At 35.9% G+C, this 11,955-nt stretch overlaps 2 protein-coding genes across 2 annotated transcripts in view; both read left to right on the top strand.

Annotated features, from left to right (window-relative positions):
• rnf121 (ring finger protein 121) overlaps window positions 1-3,517 on the top strand; it is a 49,267-nt gene extending 45,750 nt beyond the window's left edge. The window contains exons 9-10 of the mRNA XM_063011820.1: window positions 1,203-1,927; window positions 2,382-3,517. Of these exons, the coding sequence (XP_062867890.1) occupies window positions 1,203-1,323 (121 nt within the window). The 3' untranslated portion in view covers window positions 1,324-1,927; window positions 2,382-3,517. The remainder of the gene's footprint in view (window positions 1-1,202; window positions 1,928-2,381) is intronic.
• Window positions 3,518-4,469: 952 nt separating this feature from the next.
• On the top strand, window positions 4,470-11,562 carry LOC134330806 (interleukin-1 receptor type 2-like). Its single transcript, XM_063012069.1, has 6 exons — window positions 4,470-4,537; window positions 7,204-7,269; window positions 7,904-7,954; window positions 8,056-8,188; window positions 9,228-9,354; window positions 11,236-11,562. The coding sequence occupies exons 1-6, from the start codon at window positions 4,513-4,515 to the stop codon at window positions 11,329-11,331; spliced, it is 498 nt and encodes a 165-aa protein (XP_062868139.1). The 5' UTR covers window positions 4,470-4,512; the 3' UTR covers window positions 11,332-11,562.
• The last annotated feature ends 393 nt before the right edge of the window (window positions 11,563-11,955 follow it).

Below are 11,955 nucleotides of genomic sequence, written 5' to 3' on the forward strand. Positions count from 1 at the left end.
TTAAGTTATGTTTATGCAAATGATTTCTCATAAAGTCCTGATGGTAAACCCTTATAGATTATCTTACTGTACTTAAGTTATGTTTATGCAAATGATTTCTCATAAAGTCCTGATGGTAAACCCTTATAGATTATCTACTGTTAGAAGATGTGTAGTCATAGTGACTCATCTAAAATTACAAATTTTTTTTTTTTTTTTTTTTTTTTAGATATTTACTGTACATGATGTAAATTTTGCCTATTTTCCCCTAAAGTTGATAAGGAACCAATTTAGTTTTTTTATATTGCATTTTTTTTAATATATTGCATATTTTCAGTGTTTTTTGTATTTGTGTCAACAACCCCATTATTTTACATCAGCCTAAAATATATGTAGTTCCACGGAACCATGGAACGCATTAACAGGTTTCCCATACATCCTTATGAGAAAAAATACCTTTAAACTCAACGTCTTTTAAACTCAACACCACTTCCACTTTACGATATACACTGATCAGCCATAACATCAAAACCACCTCCATTCTATTAGACACTCTTATTAGACACTCCTACCTAGTTGGTTCTTCTTGTAGATGTAAAGTCAGAGACGATCGCTCATCTATTGCTGCTGTTTGAGTTGATCATCTTCTAGACCTTCATCAGTGGTCACAGGACGCTGCCCACGAGGCGCTGTTGGCTGGATATATTTTTGGTGGGTGCAGTATTCTCAGTCCAGCAGTGACTGTGAGGTATTTAAAAAGTCCATCAGCATTGCTGTCTGATCCACTCATAACAGCACAACACACACTAACACACCACCACCATGTCAGTGTCACTGCAGTGCTGAGAATGATTCACCACCTAAATAAAACCTACTTCTATATGGTAAGTGGTGTGTGTAGAAACAAGGAGGTGGTTTTAATGTTATGGCTGATCTGTGTATATTGTGTAACTATATCATTAGACAAACTAGTCTTGGTCCACTTTGGTTCTGTTCCACACAGTGTACTGAAGCAGTAAAAAATGCTTTGACCAGGGAGGCATAAACAGCACTATTATCATCATCATCATTATTATACGATACAATATTTAAGTTTTAACTGCTTTAGGCTTGGGTGCTCTCAAGCTCACATTGTTAAGAATCATGTGATTAACAAGTATGAAGTGTTTAAGTTTCATGTATTCAATGTTGGTGCGTTTGTCTCCTTGACTGACTGTAATAAGATGGGAGCGACCTCACGTGATGTATGGACAGTTACTGGACTGGCTTCGCTATCTTGTAGCCTGGCAGCCGGTGATTATCGGAGTAGTACAGGGCATCAACTATATCTTGGGCCTGGAGTGACCCTGCTGAACCCCTGCTGAGAGAGAGACTTTGCACTCAATCTGCCCAGGCAGGAGTCTTTAGCCTCAAGGATGCTCGGACTGGAACTTACCAAAAGTGTAATGTACTGTATATAAGCACACCCCGTGCTTACCTGTATTTAAAAAAAAAAAAAGAAAAAAAAAAAGAAAGAAATTCTGGCTCTGGACGTGTTTGTAAATGATGTTTTTGAACATTTGAAATGGAAACTTTATTTTGGGCTCATAGTTTACTTTTTTTTTTAATTAATGATTATTGTTTTTAATCATAACCTGTATCTTAACACGTAATTTAAATTGGCTGTAGGTTACAGATTCAAATGAAATAAATCGGCCCGTTCTTTGTCAGTCTTAGTAGTAGAATTTAGTTTTCTAATTATTTATCATAATTATGGTCTGTGGTGTGTGTGCGTGTGTTAATAAAATCTTGGTGAGGACGATACACTTACACACCAGCATCTCTACAGCTCATGTGTTGTTTTTTTGCAGACTCGCATACACATTTACATGTCACTGTGGGTCTGCTTAAGTGGTGATGATGGCTGCTGCTGCTATCTCATTCTGAAAAGTTGGAAAGTTCTGAAAAGGTCTGCTAATAATAACTTTTATTTTAAACTTGTTTCTGTTTTACTTGATTTTGCATGTGGAGTTTTAACTAGCTTTTAAGGTACTTTCTAATACAGTAAACTTCATGACTATAATATTTTGTTGAAGCATTGTATGTGAGCATTTCTTCATTTTATGAGTTATTTGAAAATGATGGTAGTCATATCACCCTTTTTTTTTTGTGCATTTTTCTCAATTTTCCTCCCAATCTAGTTGTATCCAATTACCCGCTTGCATTACACTTTTTCTATACTGATGCTGATCCCCACTCCTGATTGAGGAGAGCAAGACTGACACATGCTCCTCCGACACGTGTGCAGTAGTAGTAGTAGTAGTAGACTGCATCTTTTCCACTGCACAAGGCGAGTTTATATGCAAATCAGCTTTGTGTACGGAGAGCCACACCCTGATCAACGCATTATCTACTCTGTGCAGGGGTCATCAATCAGCCAGCAGAGGTCGTAATTGCATCAGTTATGAGGTCCTGGCTCCGGCTCTCACCCTGTATGAACAGCAGCCAATCGTTGTTCGTCTAGCTGCCCAGCCTACCGGATTTTTGAACTGACGAGTTCAAAATGTCAGCTCTGGTGTGCTAGCGTGTTTTACCGCTGTGCCACCTGAGTGGCCTTATCACACTTTAAAACCTAAAAAATCATATATGAGTTTTCCCACTTGCATTTTGCTTCTTTTCTACTGCTGCTGACCTTCACTCCTGACCAGTGAGGGGCCGTAACTAACAAACTCCCCCCTCCTACATGTGCATTAGGCCAGTGGTCCCCAACCACCGGGCCGCTGACCGGTACCGGTCCGGGGGCTACTTATTACTGGGCCGAACAAAAAGAATGATTAATTAGAGATTGCTAGAAAAGCAGTTTTCACTGCTTCTATTTCGGTTGATACTGTCACCCCTAGGTGGGAGCAGCGTCTCGTTGCGGCGAAAAAAGCTCATTTTACATCGTTTGTGAGCAATATTATTAAATCCTCTCTTCCCTGCCGGTCCGTGAAATTATATCTTATATGAAATACTGGAGCAGTCCCCTCCAGTATTCCCACCCTTTAGACGAGCCAATCACGTATGTTCATAAAGGCACCTGGCCTGCCGGTAGCAGAGCTAATATTTAAACTTGTGAGTTAGAGTGGTCAGCTCTGGTGTGCTGGTGTTTTACCACTGCCTTATTCGGCTAGAAGGTCATGCTTTGATCAAATTTCTTGTCCTTATTTGCTGATCGTCACACCTCAAATAACTGCAGAAGTTAGAGAAATGCTATTTTAGTATTTTTTATTTAAAGGCATGTAGAACAATATTTTCAATAAAAAACAACAAAACCTTGCATATGCGTTTGGCCAGGTTTAACCATAATTAGGTGAGAGGTTTTAAAAGTACTTGCTCCTTGTAAGATCTTTTTAACCATAGATTTAACTGATATTATTTTGAAGTTATACAGTTTTATAATCATATGACATGACTAAACAACTTTGGTTTGTTTTCTGTCAGAATTGTATCAATATTATTGTTAAACTAATCTTCAGGAACTTTTTTTAATTGAAATGAATAAACTTTCTGACACGTGTATTTTTTCTTTGTGCTGTATCAAGGTCTGCAACACATTTCAGCGAAAGACTACTATTAATTTACATTTTAACTGGTGTGTTTTTAAGTAATAAAGTTAATGTTTATTATTTATTTTAAAAAACCCTACAAATTCTTTTTATTCTAATTTAGCATAAATATGAAAGTCTGCGATTGATTGACTCCCTATCCAGGGTTTTCCTGCCTTGCGCCCAACCATCTATTCGATTGTCAATTTTATGCCACTCATTTTTTGTATGTATTTTAATTTTTTATTCTTAGAAATAAATTATGAAGCAACGTTGAGAATCTGAATATATGTAACCTATGATTGAAATACAGGTACTGTGTAAGTCACTGCCCTCTTTTTGGTTCTGTAATACTGTATTTAGATTAAACAAAACAATAAACACCCACAAAACCCAACACCCATATTGCCAGTACCTCATCTAATCACCAAACACCTTTTACCAGTAATTAATGTTTTATAGCAGACTCTCTGAAAAAGTGCTCTAAGATGTTTTTATTACCAAAGGTTTTGGGGATTATGCCAGTGCTTTTTTGTAAGTCAGGTAAGCAGTGGTTTCCTTCTTCATACTCTTTTGTCTATCATATTTTAAAGACCTTAACCTTATTATTAAAGAGCGTAAACTTAACTCAGTTAAAGAGCACTACAGTTCTTCAGATGTTTTCACTAAGATATTGTGTAGCTTCATGACAAAGCTGTTGCTGAGCTCTTTGGAAGAGTTGCAGGATGCTTATTCTTCAGTAGATTTACATGGAGAAAATGACTCAGTAAGTTGCTCAGTAAACTGGACTAAACTGTGTCTCTTATAACGTGGAATTTGGTGTTGTCTATTTACTGTTATACTAGTTACACATGTAACATGCCAGCAACAGTAACCACGGAAAGACTAGTGACGTCAAACGTTACGTCGTGCGTACAGTTTAAATAGAACGCGGCATGTCGCTTCTACTCCACTCAACAGCCCAGCTATGACTCGGACACGCATTCCGACAGGTAAACACTTCAGTTTCAATATTATTAACATTTATAGCTATTCTCTTTTATTCTGTGAGACAGTATTCGCTGATTTGTGTGTGTTTTATTTACTTACTTTAAAGTGGGACATGTTATTTGTCCAACTGCGAAATTGTTCTCGAACCTTCTTCGACAGTCCAGTATTTAAAAGTGGAAAACTAGGAATTTGTTCGATACATAAAAACAACAATGTTCGTCTGGCAGAATTTTTAAAAATGTATTTAAATTTGCCGAAGTTTTGGGCAAAGATACAGAGGTCCATTTTTAACACTGTGTATAATACACGAGTTTGGGAAATAATAAGTTTTCCACCGAATTAAATCTACTAATATCAGAAGCAGCACTTGCCACTGTGTGGTAAATTAAATGGCTGCTAAAACCTTAAAGACTTTATAGCCATGATTTACCTATAATACATACATATTATTATTATTACAGTGGTACCTTGAAACTCAACGTTAATTGGTTCTGGGACTGGTGTGGAGTTTAAAAGACGTGGAGTTTCAAGGTATTTTTCCCATAAGGATGTATGGGAAACCTGTTAATGTGTTCCATGGTCCTGTGGAACTGCATATATTTTAGGCTAATGTAAAATAATGGGGTTGTTTTTGACACTTATATACTGAAAATAACCCAAATATAATATACAAAAAAAACTTAAAAATAACAGTAAAACAGTTAAAAATAAATAACTGTTGCACAAAGCTTAACGTGGAGAGAACTTATGAGCAGTAATAATTTAAATAATTAAGTTTAGTGTTTCTTTGTCATAATTTTAATACATTAAGTCACTTTAAACTTTTTATTTTTACAATAAGTGTTTTAGACTCTCTCAAACAAAGCTGATTCTTACAATTTCTCAGCAAGTTTTAAAGTGAAACAAAAGAAAAATCCAGATAAACACAGATACAAGTGGAGCTTTTAGACTGGATTTGATGGTTATTTCACACAAATACAGATTTGTCTCATATTCGCACTTTGATGACGTTTTACCGCACCGCTCAAGCAATGCGCTGGACAAAGCGGCTATTTATCATTTTAAATTAAAGTCAATAAAAATAAAAAAAAAAGGTGAACACGTTGAGTTTAGGGAAATGTTGAGTTTAAGGGTACAAATTTCTCGACGAAGGGCGTTGAGTTTCAAAGATTTTGAGTTTAGGGGACGCTGAGTTACAGGGTACCCCTGTATTATTATTATTAATAATAATAATAATAATAATTTCGGGTATGTATGAGCGGTCGGTGAGCACCAAAATGAAGCATTACAACAAACTAGTCAAAAAGTGTTTAAATCAATGATATGCCATTAACATTAGACTAGAAACCCTGCTTTTATAGTGTAAATTGAGCACATATGTTGTACTTCTTTTTTGTTTCTCTATTTCCTACATTGACTGTCCTGAAACATATTAAACGTGATTATTATATTAAATTCATCATGTAATCACCGACTTCTAGTTTGTAACTGCTTAGTGTTTTATTTATTTGTTATATTTTCTATTAACCACTGCTTTCTGTGCATAGCTGTCACACTTAATTGTTTTAAATCTCTTAACTGTGATATAAAACAAATGTTTTTAAATGTACATTTATTTATCATATAATATAATAAGTTATCCAACACCAACTGGCCCTGTCTGGAAAAAGAATTTACCCAAATTTTTATAATGTTGAATGTAAACATTGCTTAAATATTTCCAGCAATGTAATCTAAAATGCCCTAACAAGCAGCATATAATGCCGTGATCTAAAACATTCCAGAAGACATGAGAAAGATTATTAAAATATATCAATATATGTCTTAATATGGCTTAATGGGTGTTTTTAGACTCTTAGAGTCCAATGAACCACAGTGAGAGCTGTTTCCCAATTGTGATAAGGTTTTGGTGTTAGTGTATCCACAGTCTTTTGTAAATAATGATATCAGGCGCATCATGGTTTGGGGATTTCCTCTTGGTACTCACTGCTTGCAGGTAATTGCCTACAATTTATGGCAATGTGTTGTACTGTCATGAATAATAATCACGTTGCCTTTTAAGGCTACACATTAATGTGGTGTAAAGGGGTTAATAATGTGTGTTGATCTGGGATGGATTGGTGGCCTTGCTATCTGTGTTTACTGAGCCAGATAAAGCAGTTAATCAAATTTAATGATGGATTAATTTTTTTTAAACTTAAATATTTTTAATTTTTCTTTAAAACATTCAGACAATTTTAGGGTGACGCAATAGTCATATGCTATTTCACCATAGCAGAGAGGTCAGACTCTCCAGTTTGATAAGTTCAAATTTCAGTGATGCTTCCGGTCTGGCCAGTCACCCAACACACACTTGGCCATGTCTAAGGGAGGAAAAGTTAAATAGGGTTTCTTCTCATTGGTGCTGCAATAGCGACCTCTGCTGCCTGGTCGAGGTGCCAGCATAAATAGTAAAGGATACACGCAGGGCAGAGCATGACTCTGTAAGAATCAGCTTTTTGAGAAAAAAAAGTTATAATGTCAAACTTTTGCTTGCGTAAGCAAAATGAAGATACATAAAAGTCAACTTTGTGGCAGTCAGACCTACTGTCCTCTACTTTTAAATTAAGGGATTGTGTATCTCCTCCCTCGCTGCGTGTAACTGATGTGTGTTGTATTGTCTCTTCAGGACCGCTTTCACTCTACACTGGGTCAGCTTTGCTTCTCTTATGTCTTTCCATTACTGCCCAATCCAGTAAGTTTATAATCTACAGCTCATTTCCAAACTGATTTTTAAACAGGGCTGCTTCATAAATGTGTGGTGGATTGTCATTAGTATTGTAAAAATGTTCAAATACGCTAGTACACCAGAGCTGGGTTTTTTAATACATCGTACTACATGAGAAAGGATTGGCTGTTGTTCATAGGGTTAGGGGCAAGCCGGATTATAGGTCCTCATAACTGGTGCAGTTACGACCCCTGCTGGCGGATTGATGGCGCCTGCACAGGGCTGAGGAATAATGCTGATCAGGGTGTGGCTCTCCGTGCACAGTGCTGATCAGTATATATGAACTCGACTCGCGCAGGTGAAAAATGCAGTCTGTACTGAGCATGTGTTGGCGAGGGTTTATGTCAGTTGAGAAGTGTCCTCAGTCAGCGGTCGAGGGTTGAATCAGTGGAGGATGCAATCAGGGTAATTGGACATGGCTAGATTAGGGGAGAAAATGGGGGGGTGTTTTCACTAACTGCTTTATCATGGTCGCCAGGCAACACACACTGTACTTAGTTGTTTGATCTGATTTCATGCGTTTATCAAATTATTTTACACATGCAAACACACCTTTTAATATAGACGCAAGTATATAATGATGAAACTTTCTGTTTTGTAGATTTTCAAGTTACAGCCCCTAAGATTGTAGCTATAGAGCACAAATCTGAAGGTAAGTCTGATCAAGTATAGCTAAAATGTGAGTGTGAGACCCAAGAATTAAAATCCTGTTGAGAACTATTATGTCGTTAATAGTAATATGCAAACTTTCAGGTCAATGCTATTCCATCACCTGCAAAGTAAAGACTAATGGATTTAAGGAGGAGACAATGGTGTACTGGTTGGCCAATAGCACCTTTGTAGAGAGAGCCTTCAGGAGAGGCAGAGTGATGGCCAAAGAGAAAACGTAAGATCTAATTGACAGGTCCTTTATTATTCAACATCTATTCAAAGTATTTTATTTGTACTGATTTAGTGTAGATGTGTCAAAGTGATTTACAAATAATGTTACCCACTGTCTTAACATTTGTTGAATTGAGATTTGTACATGGATTTTTGCATTAAAATTGACACCAAGTTTTTGGATAAGGTTGAAGGGTTTGTAGAGGACATGATTGGCTATATCTGGGATGGAGTTTTGGGAGATAAAGAAGTGGTTAAGGCTCAACTATAGATTAGCATCTTTTTCAGGGTGTTGGCACTAAATGATTCTGGGGCAACTGGACCCACTGTGACCTTGACCATGATACATCCGGGGTAAAAAAAATTAAATGGAATATAAAAATAAAAAATGAAATAAATAATTAACTGTAGCTCCAGCTTAAACACTGTGAGTGTGGCATTAATACTCCCTGGACAGGATGCCAATCCATCACTCACTCAGATGTTAACTCCTATCTAGGAGCAATTTAAATCAGCAAATTTGCAGTGCCACGCCAGCATTTGGGAATCACTGCTGTCAAAGCTTTACAATCCGTATGTGGTTTCAACTAAGCTTATGTGGCTGCTTTTGTATGAAGCTTTAATTCTCGAAGAGCCATTTGTTCTATTGTTGATGCAATTTACTTTAAATAAGACTGTTGCATTGCTGTTATCAAGGACAGACAATTTTATGCTATTTTTTAATGCGTTTATGCTATAAATGTTTCATCAGCTAGCTGGTTCTGCTCTGAGCTGTTTTTGCTTTTAGATGTGTCCACAATAAATGCACTTACAGTTGATCGGGAAAGATCTAGCAGGGCAAAACTTACAGATCTTATGATAATGTTACATGGAAAAGACTCTGAGCTCTTAGCAATTAGTGCAATTAAAAAAAGTCAAGCCTTAATATGGTTAAGGATATGACATAAAGAGATGTTATTTTTAGAAATGTTATTTCAACAGTAATGCTATATTGAATGTAAGATGTAACAAATGTATAATGTAAAAACTTATTATATCTGCAGGTCTCCCAGCAGCTCAGAATATCTCCAGACTGAGTTGGTCTTCACAAGGGTTTTACCGAAGGACCTTGTCACCAATTTTACCTGCATAGCACTTAACCCAGCTGGATTTGACAAGAAAATTACTCAAGTAAATAAATTTTAATTATTCAGGTAAAAATTCTTCATTTTTACCTGAAGGATTTTTCTTAATTCCTAATTATTAAGAGTTTTTAATGTAAATGGACTAAACGTATCTTTTCTGTAGGAAATATATCAAAATGTTTTTTTGTCCTTGGCTGATTCTTATTAAAAGTCACGTTAAGTTAAATACATTAATACAGTGCAAAATGCACATTGCTTTATTTATAACGGGCGGCACTGTGGCTCGGTGGGTGACACCGTATCCTCACAGTTAAAAGGTCCCGGGTTCCCAGGTGGAGCAGTCCAGGTCCTTTCTATATAAAGTTTGCGTATTCTCTCAGTGTCTGTGTGAGTTTCCTCCCATGGTCCAAAGACATGCAAGTGAGGTGAATTGGAGATACTAAATTGCCTGTGGCGGAGTTCGACACTGAAGTTGTACTGATGAATCATAGTAACCTGTAACTACTAGTCCTGTCATGAATGTCAACAAAGTGTAAAACATGACAATACAATCTTAATAAACAAACTTCATTTATAACAGTCTTACTAAGTGCTGAAAATGAGACGGTTTAACATTACTTTTGTATTCTTATTTTTAATGACCGTAAAGGTATTAGGATCGTCCCTGGCTATTTTACGCATTAAAATAAAAAATAATACAAGTTTAGTTTTATTATATGTATTAAACCACAATTAACAATTTTAAATAATGATTTATTTAGTGTGCCAACCATGAAGGTTATATAGGAAAAGAACATTTCCTCTAAATGGATTCAGTGTAGTTTCTTTGGTGGCATAGCATCTTTTTTTTTTTAATGCATTTTCTCCCTTTTTCCTCCCGATTTTTAGCGCGTCCAACTTTTTACCCAATTGCATTATGCTTTCTCTCTACTGGTGCTGACCCCTGCCCCGACTGAGGAGAGCAAACTGACACACCCTGATTAGCATTATTCCTCTACTCTATGCCAGCAGAGGTCATAATTGCACCAGTTATGAGGTCCCTATTCGGCTCCCTGGATGAACAACAGCCAAACGTTGTTTATATAGCTTCCCAACCCAGCCGGATGGCAGAGCTGAGATTTGATACGATATATTCGAAGTCCCAGCTCTGGTGTGCTAGCGTATTTTACCACTGCGCCACCTGAGCGGCTAGTGGCATAGCATCTTATAGCTAATACAGTTTTAAGCATAGTCTATGTGACTTACTAAGAAGCTTATATTAAAAGAAATATTAAAAAAAAAAAAAAAAAAAAATATCAGAAAGAGTAGGGACAGTTTGAATGCGAATAAAAAATGCAGTGTTTCTTACATTTACTTTGACTTTTATTTCATTGCAGACAGAATGAAACCACGATATTTTATGTTTTGTCTGGTCAACTTCATTTTATTTATTAATATACAAATAAAAATACAATAATATAGCGCATCCCCTACAGAAGCCAGCATCCACACAGCACCCATTTCTTTAAACATATTCATTAAACACAAATCTGAAATATTGATTGATTTACCACAATGCATGTTTCCACTGTGTGATGGTCCATCCCAGATGCCTCTCAGCCCGAAGAATTTGATGCTGCTTCTAGACATGGTTAACATACAGTTTATTTTTTGCACTGTAAAGTTTTAAGTGGTATTTGTACATTCTGTATGCAATAAAAGAAAAATCAAAGTAAATATAAGAAACACTGCTTTTTTTTGTGTGCAATTTTTGTACTATCCCAACTTTTTCTGATTTGGGGTTGTACGTAGATAAATGTTAATAATTAACATTTAATGATTTAATGTTAAATGATTTAATGTTAAATGTTTAAAGGCACTTTAACATCTATAAGAATATATATCCTAAAACAGTGTATTCTAAAGCTCTTTCAAATGTGACTTACAGATTATGTCAACGGTTCAGAGGTGCCGAAGATTCAGAGCTGCATCACGTACAAATCTCAAGCGGATCTCTGGTCGACAGCTGGAAAGACAGTATTAAAGTTCTGCAGGCTTCTGTTTTTTATATGTTTGTACCAGAATACTTTTAAAGCATATCCTTGTTACTATGTTTTAATATATAGAATTATTTGTGCTGCTATTTTGCAGTACTGTTTTATTTTTAAGAATTATGTTGTATGTTACTGAGATTATTATGCTAGTAAATTTCTGCAGAAGGATGTAAATTTTACATGCAGGCATGTTAATACATTCTTTATCACCAGTTTGTATATGATAAAGCTTTGACTTACATGCATGTCAGACTTAATTTACAATAAACAAGTAAAGTTTTAAAGTAAAGTTTTAAGTTCATATTTATTGTTTTAACACACTCCTTCCACTTTGTTTTAAATAACGCTATTAACTAAAATGTGATCAGCTGATATTATGTGGCTAATTTGTTTGATGTTTGAAAGTACATTCATTCATTTTCAATAACTACTTTGTGCTGGTTATGGTCATTGCCGGAATTACTGGACACAAGGTAAAAATAGACCCTGGACAGTAGTCCTAGTCAGTGAACATGGCTATTGGAAGAACAGTCATGTTTACTAAGTAGGACTAAGTTTTTCCACAGTTCTGATGCTTGTAATTTATTCATTCAAGTCTATTTTACCACTTCTTT

Source organism: Trichomycterus rosablanca, chromosome 16 (assembly GCF_030014385.1).
Source record: "Trichomycterus rosablanca isolate fTriRos1 chromosome 16, fTriRos1.hap1, whole genome shotgun sequence".
NCBI lineage: Eukaryota > Metazoa > Chordata > Actinopteri > Siluriformes > Trichomycteridae > Trichomycterus > Trichomycterus rosablanca.

What these genes read in the sequence shown, in the direction of transcription:
- LOC134330806 (XM_063012069.1), top strand. Translation starts at nt 4,513, where the DNA reads ATGACTCGGACACGCATTCCGACAG. An exon ending in TTCCATTACTGCCCAATCCA is followed by an intron (nt 7,270 to 7,903) that starts GTAAGTTTATAA and finishes TCTGTTTTGTAG; the next exon opens with ATTTTCAAGTTACAGCCCCT. An exon ending in TATAGAGCACAAATCTGAAG is followed by an intron (nt 7,955 to 8,055) that starts GTAAGTCTGATC and finishes GCAAACTTTCAG; the next exon opens with GTCAATGCTATTCCATCACC.